At 32.3% G+C, this 23,812-nt stretch overlaps 3 protein-coding genes across 4 annotated transcripts in view; 2 read left to right on the top strand and 1 right to left on the bottom strand.

Annotated features, from left to right (window-relative positions):
- Nucleotides 1-23,812, bottom strand: part of LOC149477485 (myrosinase 1-like) — a 305,300-nt gene that overhangs the window by 20,512 nt on the left and 260,976 nt on the right. The window lies entirely within an intron of this gene.
- LOC149477496 (uncharacterized) overlaps nt 1-23,812 on the top strand; it is a 202,496-nt gene that overhangs the window by 96,295 nt on the left and 82,389 nt on the right. The window lies entirely within an intron of this gene.
- LOC149477498 (uncharacterized) overlaps nt 12,247-23,812 on the top strand; it is a 42,626-nt gene continuing 31,060 nt past the window's right edge. The window contains exons 1-2 of the mRNA XM_089711064.1: nt 12,247-12,814; nt 19,895-20,278. Of these exons, the coding sequence (XP_089567190.1) occupies nt 12,775-12,814; nt 19,895-20,278 (424 nt within the window). The 5' untranslated portion in view covers nt 12,247-12,774. The remainder of the gene's footprint in view (nt 12,815-19,894; nt 20,279-23,812) is intronic.

The following is a 23,812-nucleotide window of genomic DNA, read 5'->3' as shown; positions in this document are numbered from 1 at the left end:
GTTGCCTAAACACTGAATTTACCACGATTTAACAAAGTGTAGGACTTTGCTGAAAATGTTTTTGTTAGCTTTTAGGTTCTGTGTAGAATCAGCTGTGTTTGTGTCAGAGTGACTTTTAACTGTATTTTAAACGAATTTACAAATTCTCTGGTTAATATTTAAAAAGAAAGAATATTTAGAATCATTATCATAAATTATTTATGGTCTACACTTTTTTTGCCTCTAATTTTTAACAAATTCGACGAGTAATTTAAAAACTAAACTCAAACTCATTCTTTCAATTTTATTTATAAGTAAGCAAACAAATAGCAACCAAGTGCTTCCTTTCGAAAAGCAGTTTCTATCTAAAAAATAATTTGGAAAATCCAAAAGTGCACGCCTCATAATTTTTTTTAAATAAATATTTATTAATTATTATTTTTGTTTATTTAATAACAATTAAACCACATCGAATCAGACCCTGAAAAATGAAAGGGTTCTATTCCTGAGCATACTCAAGCGTAAGAGAAAAAAAAAGACTCGATTAGTAAAGTATTTCGGTCGCTATCGTGTTAACAAGAAAAAGGATCCGCACATACAGACACACGGACGTCCAAGACAGAACTTTTTTAAACTGTTTTTTAACTAGTTTAAATAACAAAAATGACATCAAAAATATCATGAACGTTAAAAATAGTGTTTTTTCTTAATATGTGTGTGTATGTATTATCTTACAAGTGCAATGTATGATACATAAAGACATTTTAAGTTTGAAAAATCAGATGTTTTGCGCGAAGTGACAGTAGTACCCACCTCAACGCTTCGCTTATGAGGCGTGCAATACAGTATTCTTGCTCTATTCAAGTCTGTAAATTCATTGAAAATTGATGAATTTCTTATATTGATGGAATATAGCAATGGATAGTGACATCAGAGGCTGGCGATTTGGAAATAAACCGTCCAGATGTCTTTTAATGTGGTCATCATTTTAAATATGAAACAGTAAAATATAAAATCGATATTTTAGATTGAGAGCGGTATTAATTCAGAAGTGGCGGGAATATTTTTGTTATTATTTACTTTTTGGTATAATTATTCAATGAAATGACTTATTCCTTAAAAACTTTATTACGATCTGACCAGTAGTTTCTGAGATATAACGATCTGACCGGTAGGTATGTATTTTCTGAGGTATTCCCCATTATTATTTTATTTCTTTACTTCATTGATTTTATCATAAAAGTATACAAAAGAAAAAAATATTAACGTCATTTCTTATTATTTTATTACATACTTTATTCTTCCAGGAACCCATTTTTACTTGGTATAAAAATAGTTTACGAGTTCCTACTTGATAGTATGTACATAAAAATATTATAGGCAATTTTCAATGAAACGTAACAATTATAATCATGACGAAATATAATGAGCTGTTATTACCGTCTAGACGATGGAATGCCGGCTTGGCGAACCGCCAGTGTAAAGGTTCATGTGCCGAATGAAACGCATCGACGGATTTAAGTATTCAAATAATTGATTGGAAACCAATGGACCGGCGCTAGTGGGATTATTAGGTCAGCGTTTTTGAGCTTTTATTTTTAGGGCGGTATTATCAACTCTATATCATTCGAATGTTTTGGAGAATGGAATGCCAATTTGTAAACGAAGTTTTTTAATTATCAAGTTTTGTTTTAATATAGGATTATTTTTTATTGATGAGAAAACGATAACAACAGGGGCAATGACTATCAAACAGGTCATTGTTTAATATATCACTATAGCAATGAAATTTACGATAGATACAACAATTGAAATATTCGTTCATATTGTAGTGTATATTGAAAAGCAATATCCTATAAGAAACCTTCTGCTTTGACATACAGATCTCCTTTTAGGTTCCGTTTGACGTTTGCAGCGTGAAGCTCTAAACTTATTAAATAATAAATATTTAGGTATATAGATATATAGATATATAGATATAAACAGACTTTCAAATGATTTTTGTATTTGTAGTTCTTAATTGACGTAATTTTTATATATTTTATACGTTTGAAGACACTGTGTGATTAGCACTTTTTTATCATCGACATCATTGGCGTCAAATTACTTGAAAATAATTAATATACTATGAGCAATATTGCTCTACCATGCATTATATTTTTCGTTTATTTGGCTCATACAATGGTATGTATTATATTATTTTAATACATACCTTTGTATGAGCCAAATAAACGAAAAATTCTATATCTCTCACTCTCTTAATCTACGTTTGGCATAATTGTTATTCCAGTCATAATATTTTTAATTTTAACGGTACATCGGTGTTGGCAGAATGCCCGAATCGACAATTTCTATGACGTACACTTCATGGATTCGTATGATTGACTAGCTGTCCCGGTAAACACAGAACGTGTTACTCTCGAGATTTCATGACAATCAGTCCAGCCGTTTGGAAGAGTATGGTAACTAACATTGTGACAAGAGAATTTTATATTTATAGAGCAGAGATAGTGCCATCTGTATTTTGTCATTAATCTGTATTTCTTCATAAGGCGGATCTTCACATAGTGAGCAGCCTCGCGAAGCAATTACTGCGCGAAGCAGCTCGGTCAGTGTGGATGTTGTTTGGCCGAGGTAAAGGCAGCAAACGCTATTCAGCCGAGCCATGTCCATTTAGATCGAGCTACATCGCGCAACAATTGCTTCGAGAGGTTGCTCGCTCTGTGTAGATCCACCTTTTGAAGAAATACAGACGGTATTATCTATCTCTTCTCTATAATAATTATTGTCGTCGCTATGTGTGGATCTGCCTACTGCATTTACTTTTGTTGTTACATACCTATTCTTAAAAAAAAATATTACAAAATTTAAAATTGTCATTCTTTTCTTCTGGATTTCCTGAAATTGTAAACAAAGCCAATTAATACAATTCGGCAGTATTACAATAAATAAAACCGGCCAAGTGCGAGTCGGGCTCGCGCACAAAGGGTTCCGTAGCAGCAAATATAATAAATTACAGTTAAATCAACCTATCTCAAAAACTATAAGAGATACTTTGATCAAACCAAAAATCGTTGAAAGAGTTAATTAGCATGCATCACCTCTATTTTTTTTAGAATTTTATACCCCGTAGTTATAAAAATAGAGGGGGGGGGACATACTTTTTACGACTTTGAGAGCTGATATCTCAAAAACCGTTCACTTTAAGAAAAATGTTTTTTAGAAAACTTTATATCATTTTAAAAGACCTTTCCATTGATACCCCACACGGGTATGTACATCGAAAAAAAAATTTCATCCCTCAGTTACATGTATGGGGGGCCCCACCCCCAATTCTTTTTTTTACTATTTAGTGTCATATTTTTGTAGCGGTTCATACAACACATATTCCCATCAAATTTCATCACTGTAGTACTTATAGTTTCCGAGTAAATCGGCTGTGACAGACGGACAGACGGACAGACGGACAGACGGACATGACGAAACTATAAGGGTTCCGTTTTTGCCATTTTGGCTACGGAACCCTAAAAAGGCATAAAAATATTGGCTTACCTTGTTCGGACGTGAATTTTATCGTCGTTTTGCGAAATTCCTCTTAATCAAAAACAAATTGGAGCAAAAACTTTTCCAATAAGCTCATTCGATATTAAAATTGCTGAAGACCGGCCGAAAATTTTATTCATAACAAAACTTTCAACCTTTCAAGTAGACGACTAAAATAGTTTTATCTAAGGCGGTCTCGTCTATGAATACAAAAAGCCGATTTTGTGTTAGGACGCGGTTGTATGCTACTTTTTGTTTAACAAAATTTTATACGACTTCCTAAGTAGGTTTAGTTGTTATTTTATATTACTCTGTCAGTTTGTACAAGAAGAAATGAAAAACAAATATCGAAATATATGCCAGATGGGTTTTAGAACATTAATTATTAACATTAATTATGGTCTTACAGCGTAGAGTGAACAGGACCTTCTAGGGAAGCGCGTACCATCTTAGACCACATCTCAGCTTATCATCAGGCGAGACTGTGTTCAAGCGCTCCCTATCGACAATAAAAATAAAAAAATAGTCTATAGTTAGTAAAATGCCATTTACAGTAATGCTAAATTGAAATGGCGTACATACTATTTACATGTACATATTTTCGCGCAATCGTGAATTTAATTTTTAAAAATGATATAAAAATATCTAAAATATATAACCAAGTATACTCGCGGCCTTAGGAAAATGTGTATTCATATAAAACTATATATCCATCACTACTTTATAACATTTTTATCGCATTTAGGTTATGTTATTCCTTCGAATTTTTTTAACTTAATTATACAGGGTGTCCCACTGTTGGTATACTCTCCAAGGAGGTTATAGTTTTGAATACGCTGAGTTCGTAAAAAATACTTATAAAATTCCAGACGCATATTTTTTTTTCAAATATATGAATTCTTAAAACTCTATGTGTGCACCCATTACAAGCAACCCGCCCAACTTTGCCACCAGCACGTGAGCTATCGTTTAAGATTATGTTTTCATAGACAAAATGCTCACATTAGCGAAGCGGTACATGCCGGCTGCGCGAAGCTAGAGAAGAAAACATGGATTTTCAGGAAAAATTTAGCAAAAAAATTCGACGTAATTTTGTTGTTTAAGTATTTTTTACGTGATCAGTGTATGCAAAACTACAAGTCCCTTCGCGCTTAGTATACAAATAGTGGGACACCCTGTATATAAAAGAAATATAGCTTTTGTAGAAAATTAATTAGTGTTATAAGATTTTAATTCAATATCACTGTAGGTATAGTTTTAAAGGTCTCATAATTTTTGGTTCATACACAGTATTGTGAGTAATAAATTATTTTAAAGAAAAATTTTTTAAGGTTTCTTAATTAAAGTGAGAATTTTAGAATAAAGAATAATTATTCGAAATAATTAATAGTAATTACTGTCTTTCACAAATGAGAGAACGAAAGAAAATGATATTCATGCTTTTGATTTAAACAAAACACCATTTTATAATGAATTTTCTTTAAAAATGATCATTAAAAACACCTCGCCTAACTTTACTAAGACTTAACTAAATGTGAATTCATTTTTCATCTTTTGAAATAATTCAAAAAAATTCACACTTTCGTTTTAACCCAGATTTATTTATAAATATTGTAAAATAAGAGAACTGTAGTTTCTAAAATGGTGAATGGATTTCATCTATTTAAAAGCGTGTCAATTAAAAATGTACCTCATTTGTATGAGGTGAAGATATCTTTTCATTTAGCTAGGAATAAAAAGCAGATAATCTCTCATTACTCAACTATTGCTTGACATAGACTATTATAAAACACAATTCAAGGAAAATTCTCATAATAATGTTTTTCTTTTCTTGAGGATAAAATGAAATACATAGGTATTCAAATTAATTCAAGCCCATGGACTTCTTTATGCGTTTTTATTGTATTTTAAGAGAAAAAGACGCCATGATACTAATATTATAAATGCAAAAGTTTGCGAGGATGGATGTATGTGTATGTGTGTATGTTTGTTACTCTTTCACGCAAATACTACTGAACCGATTACAATGAAATTTAGCACACATATAGAGGGTAACTTGGATTATCGCATATTATAGGTTTTATCCCGAAAATCCCACGGGAACGGGAAAAATATTTGGTAAATTTGAAAAAAAGATGGTCATAAAAATTACAAAACACCGTACCTTCATAAATTAAGTGAAACTACCTGGAAATGTAGTTAAACTAGCTGTGCCTCGTTGTTTTACCTGCAGTGCTCAACTCCTTTTAGTCTTAGCGTGATGATATATAGCCAACAGCCTTACTCGATAAATGGGCAAGTTAACACTGAAATAATTTTTCAAATCAGACCAGTAGTTCCCGAGATTAGGGCGTTCAAGCAAGCAAACAAACTCTGCAGCATCATAATATTAGTATAGCTATAGATTAAAACCGTTTCAACTATATTAAAATTAATTCAAAGTAATGGAGTGTAATTAAACGATCAAAGAAAACATGCCACTCGAGTTAACACTCTAACTTAATTGAAATTTCAATAAATTAAATAGGATTTTAGCTCGAAATGCCGTCTCTTGATTTAGTTGGTGAATGGACTGGTGGAATATAGCAATTTTAGCTAACCACATTGGGTTTTGGGAATTCTTTGTAGATTAGTTGTAGTATTAATTTTATACGTAGTATAATCGTAGTATAATCGTAGTATAAACGTAGTATAATCGTAGTATACCTAATCGTAGTATAAACGTACCTATTTAATAAGTATAATCTATATTTTAGACCCTGGACTATGATTTGTTTCTAGGTCTTGAAAATGTAGTTATAGATTTTAGGGTAAGAATGACTGCCTATAGAAGATTGATTTGTGAAATTTTTTTGTAATGGATGATTTTACAATGCTCAATATTATATATTTTATTATCTATTTAATGATAAAATATTATATAATATTGAGTATTATATTTATATTTTATTAGGTACTTTATAGATAGAAAAATTATTTCATACTTTACCTCTAGATACACATAGCTAACTTGTTAAATAATTCTGGTATAAACCAAAATTTTAAATTAAATATTAAATAAGCTCTCGTACTTTTCAAGGTAAATTAACTATAATTACTTAACTAACTGTGTCCATTTAATTTCTTAGTTAAGCAAATGTTATTTATATCTAACTAGCTTACCGCCCGCGGCTTCGCCCGCTTTGTCTAAAACCTAATAAATTATATACTAAAACCTTCCTCTTGAATCACTCTATCTATTAAAAAAAACCGCATCAAAATCCGTTGCGTAGTTTTAAAGATTTAAGCATACAAAGGGATATAGGGAAATAGGGACAGAGAAAGCGGCTTTGTTTTATACTATGTAGTGATAATATGAAAACAAAACACGAACATAAAATTGTAAGTCTTCTTCATAACAACTACCTCTTTGATCTCAACTGAATAGCCAATAAAGTTTCATTAAGATAAAGATGCTCACAAAATATTATATTCAATAAAAATGTCTTGTGATTAACTAATAAAGTGTACCATTAGACAGACAGCACTCGTGTGAAGAGGCCATTATGTCTAAACGTGTTTCAGTCGGCTACGTTTAGAAAAATGTTTTAAAAATATATGGCTCTGTATAATTTTATTAGTTGTGGAATATTTTTGAATGTTGGCTGTTTCGATAATGTTCTTCTATGTGATTTTGTGTATTTAAGTAAGTACCTATATCTAATATCTAATCTGTGCCTATATGTTTAATAAAAATGTTAGATTTAGATAATCTAATTCAAAGAATTTTATAATTTACGTATTACTAATCAATGTGTACACAAACAACTGTGTTTAATTGTCTCAGATGAAAAATATGTTTTAATTCACTAAATATAAAGATTTTTTTCAATTTCTCTTTTTAATCAAATCGTATAGATTTTACACGTACATTTTCACACTCCCGTTAAATCATACAGGAAAACGAGAAAAAATATAATAGTTTGACCATTTATAACCCGAGAACGGCTGTACGATCTTTGATTAGTTGCTTTTGGTCCCGCCCCAAAAAGCGGAACATAATAGCTCAACGGAAAATAGAGGAAAGAAAATTTATAATGTACATTATATGAAGTAGGAATTCATTGTTTTTAATAGTAGACCTATCTACAGATATTATAATAAACTAACTAAGAGATAGTGGTCATTATTATAAGCTTATATTATTTTTTTTACTGCAGTGTTTCTGCCTTCTAAATACAGCTAAGGATTTGGTCCATAAACATCAGCGGTAAATGGTAGAACTATGTTATGACGATTCAAAAGTGCTTCTAAAAGATGTTTAATTGAATAATTAAAAGTTTCAGTTTCATAATATTCAGATGTGGAATTTCGATGACGAAACGATATTAATTCCAACAGAAAATTGTAATAAACAACATGCAAAATGCGTCAAATTTTGTTACAAATTCGTTGTATCTTTTTCTGAAAAAATCGAAAACTTAAAAAAATTATGATGACAAGGTGAAACCTAATCGAAAAGTTAGAACTTCTCTGATAGAAGCCACCTTTACCATCGTAACCAAGAGAAATTAGTCTCATCTTTATTAATACAGATAATTATTAATAAATAATTAATAAACCCACATCTGCAAACATAATAAAGGAACACACTGCTAATAAAGTGTGCTATTAACGTGAAGTAGCCATTAGGCAGTATCTCCATCACTGTCACTGTATATAAATGAGTTAGACAAGATTATCTGTAAGAAGAAGAGTGTTAAATCCATGGAAATCGATTGTAAATTACTGGAAGAAACGAAATAATTCATGTCCTAACAATCTAACAAATTAATAAATAACTAAAAACCGCCTTCAAATCGTCAGAACTATAAATTTAAATAGGACAATATGGCAAGCATCAGACAATTATCAAAATCGGTTCACCAGTTGTAATTTCTGAAGTAAACAACCCAAAAAAAAGAAAAACTACAGTCAAGTTATAGATAATGCGGTCGAAACCGCGGGAGCAAAGTAAGTTCATTATAATCGTAAAAACGAAGAATATTTTTAGTTATACAATTTATAATTCAATAGAATCAAATAAATATAAAAATTTCAGGTAAAAAATTCGTTATAAATACCTATCGTGTTATAACAATTTAGAATTCAATAACGACCGAACCTGGATTAGCCTAATAACTATTAAAATATTTGAAAAATTAACAAAACTATACAACTTTTATAAATTCGTAAGAAGTCTTCGTTCTGACCTCTTAATAAAAAATTATTGACACAGTTCAACCGAAATTTGAATAAATTTGGTAGCGACGTTAAATTAACCGATGCCCAGTAGTCAAATAGTACTTCCACAAAGCCTTATTATTAAATTCTTTGTCTCCTTAGTGGTGTAAAAATAGATAGGAATGCTGTATCTTACCCACATTCCGTCTTAAATCACAAGCACAAAGACCCGCATCATAGTTTTTTCTATTCCTTTTAAGAATCCAAAAGTAATTAGTTGTTCTCCAGTAAGTATTATTTTCGAATCTATAGCTTCAGGTGCTTCAGACTTATCTAAGACTTCAATCGAAAGAAAACATTAGAAAATGTTTTATTTTTATTTTTAGAAACCTGGAAAAGACCTATTTTATAGTAATTACATGTCTGCGAATGATGGCGGCTATAGATAGCTATTGGAAATATAGGGGCTTTTACTATTTTCTGAAAAATTCCATTTTCCATTCCTTATTCTATTGTATGTAATAAAAATATAACAGATAGCTTTCTATACTTGGAAGATATGAGATCTAATGCAGGTCTTTTTGGTAGCAATAAAATACTATTAGAATAGTACCTATGTATTTGTTTATTATATACTAGCGGTCCGCCCCGGCTTCGCCCGTGGTACATATTTACGTTTTATCTACATAAAAACCATCCTCGTACTTCAAGGAATATAATAGAAAATAATTATCGAAATCGGTTCAGCCGTTCACACGTGATGCCATGACAACGCGAAACGGGTGCAGATCCGCCGCCTTTTTATAGCTCCCGCCGTGAAGCGCGTCGAACGCGGCAACTGATACACAAAAATAATCCTTAAGGCTTTGTCAGATAGGACGCGTATTTTAGCGCTGCGTAGTAGCGCTACAGCGTCCTGTTTTAACGTCGCGCGAGGCTTCGTCAAACAGAACGCTTTAGCGCGCGTTAGGACACAGCAATTGATATTATTAAAGCTGCATGTTGTTTACATAATTATTACTTACGAACAAAACAAGGTACAGCGATATTAACTCCGGAGTCGGAAGAATTTTTTACTTACCAGTTTCATTAATTTCTTCTCCGATTTGTGCCCACAATTTTGCCTTCATTGATATATCTTTATAGTTTATATGAACTATCCTTCGTATTATATAAGCATGGATATTTTCTAACCAATTCTATCAAATTTTCGGTCATTATGCAGTATTTTATTATTATTTTACGCCTATTAACTCCGACGCTAAAATAAAATTTGTAAAAAAATACAACACCCGACGTTAAAGCGTCCTAACGCCGCGACAGAGCGTTGCGTACTGCTAGCGCCGGCGCTCTGTTTGACGGTATTCTACGATGGTAGTAGAACACATCTTAGCGTCATATCGCGGCGTCAACTTAACGCTCTGACGCGCGCTAAGTACGCGTCCTGTCTGACGAAGCCTTTATGGCTGCATGATTCTGTATTCACGCGCGATGACTTATAGCGTATTTCATGTATAACTTTGGTGTTTCTACACCGATTTACATGATTCTTTTACTATAACCTGCCCAGGAGTATGAAGAATAATTGTGCCCAATTTGGTTAAAATCCGTCGGGTAGTTTTTGTTTCTATAACGAATATACAGACAGACAGACAGACAGACAGACAGACAGACAGACAAAAATTTTACTGATTGCATTTTTGGCATCAGTAGCGATCCCTTATCACCCCTTCATAGTTTTTTTTTAAATATATTTCATGTACAGAATTGGCCTCTCTACAGATTTATTATAAGTATAGATTATTTATAATATTAGAAACAGCTTCCATGATTTGGTTGCGTTTTAGCTTACTTTGATATTCTTAAAATGCAATGATAAAGGATTGTTCATTCATAGGTAGATAGATATTTGTGGATAATTGTACATATTATAAAGATGAAAGATTTCTATCTGTACTTAATTGAAGGTTTTTCAAAAAATAATCTAAAAATCCATGTCTCTTTAAAAAAAAATTACTGGCAGAAAGCTACATGATCCATTAACAAAATAGGCTAAAATATGTACAATTGTACACATTTTACTTTCATTTTATGATGTGTAAACCTGGGAAGAACGGCTAGTTGAGTACACAAGTTAACCCATACATTTTTCGGTTAAATGTAAGCTTTGCCCAACATGTTAATATTTGGTTTTTATCCTGTGTAAATACTGAAAATGTTCTGTAGTTGATATTTACCCTTCTTTTTTATTCAGAACATCACTTTGAAGATACATTAAATAAATGTACTGATATAAGATAGTGATAAATATGATATCTATGGAATAATATTCCTATATACTTAATTACTTATGTTAAGATAGATTTAAAGATGTACAAACAGATTTAAAAACATTACTTTCCAAACAAAAAATATTATGTTGATATTATGAAGTTTAATTATACATTATTTTGTTATTCGTATTTTTTTTGTATGTTACTTAAAAACTAAGCAATCATTTTTACTAACAAGTTTTTTGAAAACGTCATTATTTCATTACATAGGTACATACTTCCTATACTAATATTATAAAGAGGAAAGGTTTGTATGTATGTATGTATGGTTTTCACGCATAAACTACTGAACCGATTACAATGAAATTTAGCATACATATAGAGGGTAACTTGGATTAACACATAGGATAGGTTTTATCCCGAAAATCCCACTAAAACGGGAACTATGCGGGTTTCCTTTAAAAACGCGGGTGGAGCCGCGGGCGGAAAGCTAGTAAATTATAAATAGATTCTAAGCGTCGGTCTTTTGTTGTTTGTTTTACTTTAAATATAAATTCATTTAAAATCTCGAGAACTAATTTGATGAGTTAGACACAGTAGATATCATTTTCAAGTCAAAGCTTAAAGAGGGTAAAGGGGAGAAAAAGAGGTAAGTGTAATAATCTCTTTTGAGCAAATATTTCTCTAGCTTTGAAAGCTAGTATAAAACTGCGTATTTAATTTTGCGAAAGTATAATTATCTTAAAATGTTTGAATTATATTTCACAAAGGGGAAAACTATAAAGGCAGTAGTTGTGTACTTTAAAAAAAGCATGAATGTGATATAACTGCAGTTTTCCAAGGGTCGTCGCCCTTTCACAAAAGGGTATAATAATTATTATTGTATGTTCATTGCGCGTTTTCTTTGGGGGTCGCAGTTACGTACTGTAGTATAGATGCAATGCAATTTAGTTATATTTTCATGTTTTGTTTTAAGATAGGTAACGTTACCTATTTAGTTACTGCGTTGTAATAAAACGAAGATATTGATTCGAACCGATGAGATATTTTTTAACGACGGGAATTATTATAGCAAAATATTGATATTATGTCCATTGAAATACGAATAAAAAGTTATTATTTAAATGAAGTTTAACTCAATATTTTATTGCGTTACTTTATAGTAAAAAAGTTTAGAAAAACAATTGGAATCTAGATAAAAAAACTATTTTTTTAATGACTTACCTTATTTTATTTTGTTTCAGATGAATGGAAGGCCGTAACAACATTTTTATACATCCAGAATACAGTTTAAAAATAAAACTTATCTACAAGTGCTGCTACAATAAACTACTTATTAATACAATTTGTGAATCGATAAATAAGTCATTTAATAATTCAATATCAAAGTGTTCATAAAGTTAAAGTGAAAAATTGTGCGTGTAAAGTGTTATTCAAAATAGGCCGCTAAAAGTCTCTACCTTTCGTAGCCAAAGCGTTTGGTTAAAGTGCGCATAAAGTGAACCACTGCGTTTAAAGTCGAATAATTGAAAGTAACCAAGTGCGCGTAAAGTGTAATAGAGTGCGTATAATTTGGAATTATCGAAAGTGATAAACAGCGAAGTTGCCAAGTGCGCTAAAAGTGAAACAGTGCGCTTAAAGTGAAACAGTGCGTTTAAAGTGGAATTATTCAAAGTGAAAAGGACAAGATAAGCAGTATTGGTGACACAAGTGGATGTATTGATGGTGTGGTCGGTGGCACGGATGCGGGCACACGGCCCCCCCGGCCGGCAGGTCAATGACATCGCCGGCGTATTATGTGCTGTTTTTAGCACTTGGTAAGTTTATTAAATATTTTTTATTAATATTCTAAATCAAGATTTTGGAAAAATAAATTGCTGTAAAATAATCTAAGCATTTAAGTAGGTATAGTGTTTATGTGATTGTTTGTGAATCGCGCAAAGAGCATATTGTATAAACTTTCTGACATCATACATCGGGGCAGTCGACTAGGCTGGTCGAAGATCCTTTTCTGATGGAGGAATTCCACCTTCCTTCCTCCACAAATACAATAAAATAGAGATATTGGATAGATGCTTTTGCAATTCGACATACTTTCAACAAATTCAAACAATTATTAATTGTGCTACACTAATTTAAAAACGCATTAACTAAAGGTACATTTAACACCAATCCCACGATACGAAACGCATTTTCCACACCACTTATCATAACTTAATACATTCCAACTCAAAGTTGAAACACTTTAATTTCCTCTCCAATACGATCAGATCCAGACTAGGCCATCTAGTTAGGAACCCAATCGGGCATGCTGTTTGCAACGAAGCAATTTCCAGACTGGCCTTTGAAATCGCTTTTATTTTTGAATGTCTTGCCGTAAGATATTGGTGGAGCTTTGTGGTATTTTTTGACCGTATTTGACACTTGATGAATATAAAATTTTAACTGAGTTTGAACGTTAATCGATGTTTTAGTGTTTTCTAAGTAGTTAACATTTTGAGTTGAGCAGTTTTATGATTATTTGTGCAAAATGCAAAGTATTTTTTTTACTTTCGTTTGATTTGGTTGTGCAAATGGCTTTTGTAATAGGTACACTACCATCTATCGACTTTGATTTGTGAATTTTGAAAATATATTATTTCCTAATGTAAATATTTTTTTTTATTTAAGTAATTTAATATTAAGGACATAAACTAACAATGTCTAGGGTGGTTACAAAAGAACACATAGTTGGATATTCATAGAGATTTTAAAGTTAATACGGATAAAACAGTTTCGAGTTAAGAATAGCATCAATCTTATAAAAATCGCAAATCACAAATAGGTACTTATAAAAGTTTACACGAAAAATAAAACAAGGTCGAGTGAACTACGTACCCAAACTACATTACAAAGTTTCCTAAATGTATTCAAAGGATAAAACAAAACACGGTCGTGGGTATGCCGGGACCCTATTAATTCTGCAGGAGGTCGATTTTAATAAAACGCTTTGGCTTCCATCCAAGAAGACAGCTGCAGTATATTAATAAAAATTCAGCCATAAAGACTAGCTTAGTGCCGTTGTTTGTCATACAGATGGCTCTAATCTTTGGGTAAAGGTAATTGCTTTTTGATTTTCTTTTAGGCTGAAAAGTCGCATCTATACACACGCTTTTGGTCACAGCTTTTGAATAGTATAAATTATTTTAGGTTATCTGTAAGTTAAAATGACGTATAATGTATGAAATCTGTCAAATAGGCTATCAGCAAGTCGTATCAGAAAGATGTTAATCACAAAAACTGTTAAAAACTGTAGAAAATATTATAATGGTTGATAGCAGGATATGACCCACATGACCAATAGGATCAGAGCATTTAAAGTAAACAATGATACAGATTGCGTAGAAAAACTACGATTCAAGCAAACCTATTTTATTTTAAAAATATAATCTATATAAAATTACAAACAATTGATAGCAGGAATTATGACGGAATACAGCAGTAATTTCACAAAATCGTTCAAGTGTTAAGCTGTATAATTTGTTAACGATTAATTAATTAAATATCGCAAAATCTATACTTATAATAAATCTGTAGAGAAGCCAATTCTGTACATGAAATATATTTAAAAAAAAACTATGAAGGGGTGATAAGGGATCGCTACTGATGCCAAAAATGCAATCAGTAAAATTTTTGTCTGTCTGTCTGTCTGTCTGTCTGTCTGTCTGTCTGTCTGTCTGTCTGTATATTCGTTATAGAAACAAAAACTACACGACGGATTTTAACCAAATTTGGCACAATTATTCTTCATACTCCTGGGCAGGTTATAGTAAAAGAATCATGTAAATCGGTGTAGAAACACCAAAGTTATACATGAAATACGCTATAAGTCATCGCGCGTGAATACAGAATCATGCAGCCATAAGGATTATTTTTGTGTATCAGTTGCCGCGTTCGACGCGCTTCGCGGCGGGAGCTATAAAAAGGCGGCGGGTCTGCACCCGTTTCGCGTTGTCATGGCATCACGTGTGAACGGCTGAACCGATTTTGATAATTCTTTTCTATTATATTCCTTGAAGTACGAGGATGGTTTTTATATAGAGAAAACGTAAATATGTACCACGGGCGAAGCCGGGGCGGACCGCTAGTATAAAATATATTTATTGAAACTTATTAAACATTCAGCCGATAATTACAGCTTATTACGAAAACACGAGGTTGGTTATTTTTAAACAAATAAAGTGACAAAACTTTATATAATATTTAAACCATATGGTACGTTCAGACGCGTGGCAAGCAGCCTGGCAAGTAGCCCGGCAAGTAGCCCGGCAAGTAGCCCGTGCGCTTACGGTCCAAACAAATAAATAAGGGCGCAAGCACAAACAACATGTTTACATGATTGTGCCCGTGCTTGTGCTCGTTGAACCCACCATTATTAGTGTGAAGTGTTTGGTTATGAATGCGTTATAGAACCCTCCATGTTTCAATAAACGCAGTAAGAAAATTCGAGTGACTTATTATATTGACTACTAGCTTACCGCGCGCGGTTTCGCCCGCTTTGTACAAACCATTATATACTACTAAAACTTTCCTCAAGACTATCTTCCTCTACTCTATCTAATAAAAAAACAGCATCAAAATCCGTTGCGGTGATTTAAAGATTTAAGAATACATAGGGACATAGGGACAGTGAAAGCGACTTTGTTTTATACTATGTAGTGATTTGTTTTATATCTGATTAGAAGCTAAATCTAATTTAGATTAAAGTTTGTACCTCTTATATAACTTGCATTATCAAATAGATATTACTCAATATTAAATCTGCTTTAGGTATAAGTGAAACTAGATTGAAATTGGTTATTGAGAAAGTAGATCAGAATCGGATTTGAGCTAGCTGTAATCCAAAATAATAAGAAATGAGAATAGAATCTATTGAATTGTTAGTCTCTATGTCATACTTATTTCTATGGATTATTGTAACAACATCATCATTTTTTATCTGCCTTTCGCATATATCCATAAATCCAACGAAAGTGTATTGTAATAATTTATAATGACAAAAAATATACTTGAACTAAAATATACTTTTAAAAGTACCTAGGTTCTTTTTAAATGTAAGTCACAGAGGTCTTTTTTTCATCGTCTAATATTAAGTATATTTTCGACTCTATGAAATGAATAGCATGACATTAATGAAATAAGACAAACGATTTTATATGTAAGCTAATGTTTACCTTATCCATACTAATATGTATTATAAATGCGAAAGTAACTCTGTCTGTCTGTCTGTTACTCAATCACGCCTAAACTACTGAACCAATTTTCATGAAATTTGGTATGGAGATATTTGTATACCCGAGAAAGGACATAGGCTACTTTTTATCCCGGGAAAATGCGTAATCCCGAAAATCCCACGGGAACGGGAATTATGCGGGTTTTTCATTGATGCGCGGGCGAAGCCGCGGGCGGAAACCTAGTATTAATATAAAATCGGAAGGAACAGAAAACAATAGATTCGTATCATCAGAATCAACAAATAAAGGCCAAAACAGTTGTTCGCAATATAAATAGAAACATTACCTACAGAATAATAGAAATTAGGATAATCCGAGGGTTGAAATTCGACTCGATTCTATCGAATCTCACCTACCATAGAATACACGTATCTAGATGAAACATACGTTTGGTAAATCTGTATCGTGACGAAAGCAATGATGAATATCATTGTATGATGAGATACGTCAACAAATTACAGTATTAATTAATGAACAATCTAGAAAACGTAAAGGCAAGGATTTACTCTAGACTTTGGGTAATTTTCATTATAATAAACATTTTAACTAAGGTGTGAAGTAGAGTTGCTCAGTAAATTAATGAAATAGATGTTATTTAGAAACTTATGAAGAGCGAGATCTTTTAGAAAAACAATAACGCTTAGCAATTTCATTTGTTAAAACTACTGCTTTCTTCTATTGCATCGTCTTGTTGAAATCTACTTATTCCATGCGTTCCTACATAATATTATTATATCAATTTAATTCCAATATTAATTTCGTTTCATTGAAATATACCATTTGTTCATTTAGGTACTAAACTACTACTATATTTAATACTCTATCTATAAAATTCAAGAAATAACTCCTTCTGGCCCAGAAATAGGAAAAACTGTATGAATCCACGTGTAATATTCGTGGTGCAAGATTTCTGTTGCGAGCAAAACCTTTCTTTGCGACGAGGTGAAAAGTCGACAACTGCTAGTGATGTGTGATTTTTATCGATATTATTTTTATAGTGAGCTAGTCGATGTTTGCTCGCAATGATTTCTTGGATGTAGTTTTAAACTAAGACGGAAGTGGAATCCTTGTGAATACCGCCTCGTAATAAAAAAATGAAAATGTTGATCTTAGCTAATATAAAATATTTGGATTTACAGCCATAGAAAACTTAATTCAGAGAATAGGTGCATCTTTTACAGCGCAATTTATTGGGGTATTATTCAAGACAAAGTAAAGTTTAAAAAAGGAAAAAGCTTAATCACATTTGAACGATATAGACTATATTATATACTACTTTATATCAAAAGTTCAAAGCTAGTCCTAAACATTATGGCGGCAAACGAACATAATCTGTTTAAAAGTCTGTTTTTAAAGTTCAAATTTAGGTTTTAAAGGCCTAATTCAAACGTAACATCAAAGGCACATCACTATTGAAAAGGCAAGTGTAACGCGCCCCCTGGGGCGAAGCCCGGGGTCTCACTAATTTATTCAACAGTGTCTCAACTCGTGCTCGCGTTTGTAATTTGTGAGAAAATGTTTTAGTTTAGTCATGCCCCTTTTTATAATCGTTCGTGTAGTGATTTTTCAGGATGTTTGTGTTGTTGAAATGTACCTATTAAATATACGCTGAAATTGGGCGTTTTGGAGATTGAAAATATTAAATATCCCAGTATTTTTTCCAAATTATAAAAAAAATATACTTAGTAAAACTTGAAACACATTTTAAACTCTCGGGGTCACCAATAATCAGGCCAGTTAACTCTTGTTGTTCCTTTTTTTACAAGCTTATTTGTTCTTCGTTTATTTAATTCAATAATTTTGTAATAGCTTCATACTAAAACGAAGTGCCAAATGCATTTCTATGAAATTTGGCAGCAGTCTAACTTCCAGAACTCTCTACTTAAGAAGAGGTTTCCGCTAATTCAATCTAAATAATAGTATTTATTCGCTTATCGCCTTTACTTGGCGACATAAATCTTATTTCATCAGGTAATTAGGTTACATTTAATAACAACAACGTAGATTTATAGGCACACAATTTAACCTCCAGAACCAGATAAAATCCAAGCGAACCCGCGGGTAACACTAACAATCAATCGAGAAACCCACTCAAACAGATTCCTTTCATGTATCACTCGCATCCGTGGCCATAATATATCATCTCATTTGCTCACGAGGGTTTTATTGTACGAAAATGTCAAGTAATGTCAGTTTTTTTGGTAACAAATGATGCAGTGACTGAATCTGGCCATTAGAGATCAGAAAGGGTTATGGTATGTTTGTGGTTAATTTTGTATGTTTTCTTGAAATATTTGTAGGGAAATAATAAGCGCGAAGGGACTTGTAGTTTTGCATACACTGATCACGAAAAAAATACTTAAACAACAAAATTACGTCCAAAAATTTTTGCTAATTTTTTCCTGAAAATCCATGTTTTCTTCTCTAGCTTCGCGCAGCCGGCATATACCGCTTCTCTAATGTGAGCATTTTGTCTATGAAAACATAATCTTAAACGATAGCTCACGTGCGGGTGGCAAAGTTGGGCGGGTTGCTTGTTATGGGTATAGGTACGCATAGAGTTTTAAGAATTCTTCTATTTGAAAAAAAAAATGCGTCTGGAATTTTATAAGTATTGTTTACGTACTCAACTATAACCTCCTTTGAGCTTAGTATACCAACAGTGGGACACCCTGTATATTAATATACTTATTAATCGCTATTAATGGCTATTAATTGCCAGTTTCACAAGTAGAGACGACATTGTTTAGTATGAAGCTAAATAAATAAAATGATGAAAAGTATGGGAAAATTATCACTTAATAATGAAAATATAAGTTAACAAGTGTTAAATAGGCAATATCAGTAAGTCTTAAAACTGGCCTTTAACAATTTCAAAAAAGAATATAAAGATTTAATCACGTGATTTTTTCCCTACTTTTTAGAGCTAGCGCGCACGAGCAACTTTGTCTCCGCAACTATTTTGTCTCTCCCATCAATTTGTATGGGGAGTTGCGTCGCTACGTGCGCGCACTTTCATACTAGCCCATAGGTGGGAGAGACAAAATAGTTGCGGAGACAAAATAGTTGCGGAGACAAAGTTGCTCGTGCGTGCACTGTCTTAAGTACGTTGCGTTGCGTACAAATAATTCCCTGTAAAAGTAATCAATGACGTTAGTAGTCATGGTAACAACAGGATAGTTGCCATGGTAACGGAATTTATTAATTCGGCAATATCAAAGTCACTGAATGAGCTAATTAAATGAAACAATATTACAGGAATTCCTGTAAAGGCATTTAAATCCCGATGAAATCAATCTCGGCATTTCTTCAGATATTCGATATAGGAAATAATATGAAAGAAAAGTCGGTCAAGTGCGAGTTGGGCTCGTGACACGGGTTCCATACAAATAAGATACAGAACAATTAAAATAAAATTGTCCATTCAAGTTTATGATCGTGCCTACCGTTGCTTAATCTCGATATTTTTAATTTGGTTTTAAAGCATACATCTTAAAATTAGATGGACGTCATAGACGGACGGATAAACAGCGAAGTTTCAGTAATAGGATCCCGTTTTACCCTTTGAGTACGGAACCCTACAATACAAGATAATTGAAGTAAACATATCTTCTTTTGTTCCAGCGTGTTGCTGCATTCAAGGCACCTCCAACACAGCTGATTATGACAGTACTGACAAGAGATTAAACACAATGAAGACGCAACATAGGACCAATGTAAATAATACTTTAATTAATTCTAAATACGATGAAATTTATACAGAGAATGTTTTAGAGCACAATTTAAATATACATAAGCGTAATATAGAGAGGTTTGAGAGAGAGAAGAATAGTGGTTTCGATATCTATGTGCCAAGGCGGAGGGTTAAAAGGGAAGATGAACCAGACCCTAGGTGTGAAACCTTCATGTTCAGTAATAAGGACCAGAAGTATATATCGCACCCGTACGGTGGAGACAGCAAGAACAACTATTATTACAGTAATTTGAACTGCGTCACTGTTATAAGTGGTAAGTTGTTTCATATTTATTATGTAAGAGATTTAGGACTAGTATCAGTACTTGCTAATTATTTTCGTGATCCATACAGAGATACTATTTTGTGCGAAGTATTTATTTTCTAGAAACATACATTATTTTACTACCGTGTACTGATAGGTTTAACAGACATAATCGAACTGTTTATATTAAAAAAGAGCGTGTGTGCCGAGCACACGTGTCAGAAGTGAAACTTCTTTGGTAAGATCCAAAGGTAACAAAATCGTCCATGACGTGACGGTGTTGCCATGAATTTTTATTCTTAACGCGCCTAAAAAAGTTTCACTTCGAAAGTGAAATTATAATTTCATAGTTTGTAAGGTTCGACTATTCTTACCTGTCAAACAATATTAACTCTATCTGTGTATCCAATACATTATCTATCGAACTTTTGTCCAATAAAATGAGAGAAATCTAATTATTATTTACCTACAGGCTTAGATTATAAGTTACAGCGTATTGAGGTAAAAACATGTCGTTACCTATTACATAATATTATTATGCCTTTAAGAGCATGTTTATTTGAGTCTTATTTCTTAAAATAATTAACAAGACTGCCGCTGCGACTTGAAGCACGTGATTAAAGTCGGTAGCTTAAAGCAATAGGCGGTTCATTTTGAATGTGTAGTATTAGGATTGCCAAAAATGAAATACTTAACATAAGTTACATAAATGTAGAGCGAAATACGTTTTTTTTTATTTAATTTCAAGATTTTAAACTAAAGCATTGTGTACTATCAATCGAAGTTAACAATGGAAAAAAGACGCTTAACTTTAAAATAGTTTAACCGAAAAGTACTAGAGCATTATGAGCATTATTTTTCACATTAAATTATATTATACATACCTTGCGTAAAGGTATACTATATATTATGTAGGTCTACTTTTAAAATAGAAAGAATGTAGAACTTCAAAATAAGTAATTTTTATTGTCTTAAATACCACTTCAGGTTGGTGCCAACCCTAATCAATTCAAGATTCATATATACGTAAATTTCATTTGAGGCCGCAGTAGAACTAAGATTCGCTATGGGATTGTTAATAGTTTGGTATAATGGAAATGCTTTCTCTTAATACGATAAATATAAGTAACTTAGTTTTGATATTATATTCGTATTGAGGTTGCTTGGGTGCAATAGCTTGGGTGGGTAGAAAACAATATAAGAAATAGCTGTATGTAATTTTTAAAGGATTAAAAGAATTATCAAATTATGATTAAAGTTAATTTTGCAATACAAAACTGGTTATTCATAGAATGAGTGTAAAAATCTATGATAAGAATAGATATTCGAGGATACAAAGCGGCATTTTTGAAGTGAAAACTTCTTTAGCGGCGTTGAGCACTTTTTCTGTAATGGGTATAAGATCTTAAACTCGCGTCAGGACACGTGACCTGATCCAAAAAGCGTAAGACGGATGGAGAGAACTCAACGTTAATAATCAAGTTTTCACTTCTGCCGGCACTCCCGGAGTGCAACCCGTCTTTTTTTTCATATTTCTGTTAAAGCACATGGGAAGCGTTACGAGAGAATTTGAAAAGCACACTTTTCTATTCCCATGAAAACCCCTCCATTCTAACCTGTCAAACATTCGACGTGAAACGAAGCAAAACAATAGTCCGGTTAACTTTGTATGATAGCTGATAAAAATTTGAAAAACTGGCATAAAAAGCCTACCTGAGCTGAGCCAGAGCGAACAGCCAGTACATATAACATACACAATATTAAAATATTAATTATCTACGTATTAAAGTATGTTTGTATTTTATCATATAAAACAAGTGAACCTCTATTATAAGTAAAATAACCTGAAATTCATCAGTCCCCGGAATCACAGACACAATAGATAATCTATTGTGTCGCGCCCCGATCGGGGCGCTCGGTGGTCAAAATAATCAAATCTATAATTAATAATCATATCTACCTACTTATATTAAAATATTGTAAAGCTGAAGAGTTTGTTTGTTTGTTTGAACGCGCTAATCTCGGGAACTGCTGGTCCGATTTGAAAAATTCTTTCGGTGTTAGATAGCCCATTCATCAAGGAAGGCTATAAGACTATATATCATCTCGCTAAGACCAACAGCAGCGGTACACTGCGGGTAAAACCGCGGAGCATAGCTAATTAACACTGTTAAATGATTGCTGACTAAATTCCCAGTCGAACCTACACCCGTGACGCTATATTCAAGACACCACTGCACCTATCGGACCATCACTAATAAATAAAACTTTAATTAATTATTGTTTCTCAACTAAAAGGAACCGTTCCAACATTTAATGAGACTGTCCTGACAAAAAGAAGGCGACAAAAGTGTTTTTAATTAAAAGTATTAGCTTAAAAAAGATAAACTCTATCTTGTTTTCAAACTATTGCAATTAATTAGACCGATCTCAGAGTTATACCGTTGTCTGTCTGTATATTTGAAAGTCTTTGGAACTTTAGTTTAGACTAGTCACTTGCTACGGCTCTGCTCGGTAGAGAGAAAAAAATATAGATTACTAATTGAATAATGTAATTTTTTACGGTTGAAATAATTTTCTAAATCTCCTTTTAACATTACAAACAAATATACATAGCAAATAAAATATCGAATCATTTCAATAAAATTCATAATAACTGAATAATAAATATAGTATTAAATATGAAATTGATAATGCATTTTAATAGTTATAATTTTTCTGGAAATTAATATACCACTATTAAGGAGATGCTCGTATTAAATACGTGTGAATATAATAATAATTGTTTATGATAATCAACACATAGAAGCACTTAGCATAATTTTCATGTATTATCCAATATAGCGAGATGCGAACAAACATATTTTAATGCTATAGAAAATACCACAGTTTATACCGCACAATTTCCTCATATGTTATCAATAGTATGGCTCATAATAAGAACGAGCTTTTCAATTATGTTACGCTAAGTATCACCGTTTTGTTTTTGACACAAAAAGAAGCCTATGGCCTTCTGTAAATTCGCTACCGATGTCTGTAATAATATACAGAGTCGTTCTGTAGTTTAGAAGAAAACACAAATAAACAGACAGACAGAGATAATTTCCAATTTATAAGAATAGTATATAAGTAATTACATGCGATCAATATGTAAAGCTGTCAGTTTTTATAATCTGTGGAAAGTCCTAAATTTTTCTTCTATCCTTCAAAAGTTACGAAAAATAAAGTTAAACATTGATGAAAGACATTCAAATTCAACTAACAAATTACCTAATGTTTGGCGCCAATAAATTTACCATCATAAAATAATAAAGCGAACAAAATGGCGACATTATTGATATTCTTCGCAATAAATCACAGCACAACTTGAAAAGGACTAAGGAAACGTCTCAGGAAGTTTCGTGCATCTATCATTATTGTATTATTTATGAAACATCCAAAACCGATACATCATTTTCGACTGCGTCTCGGCGGAATTAAACTTGTGGAAATCGATTGGCTCTGTTTAAAGTTGCTCTGTGTAACAATTAGGGCTGTTGCTTTT

Source organism: Colias philodice, chromosome 25 (assembly GCF_061535455.1).
Source record: "Colias philodice isolate Cphi_HAF_F1 chromosome 25, ilColPhil1 Martin Lab GWU primary, whole genome shotgun sequence".
NCBI classification, from domain to species: domain Eukaryota; kingdom Metazoa; phylum Arthropoda; class Insecta; order Lepidoptera; family Pieridae; genus Colias; species Colias philodice.
This window is presented reverse-complemented; position numbering and strand designations above follow the sequence as displayed.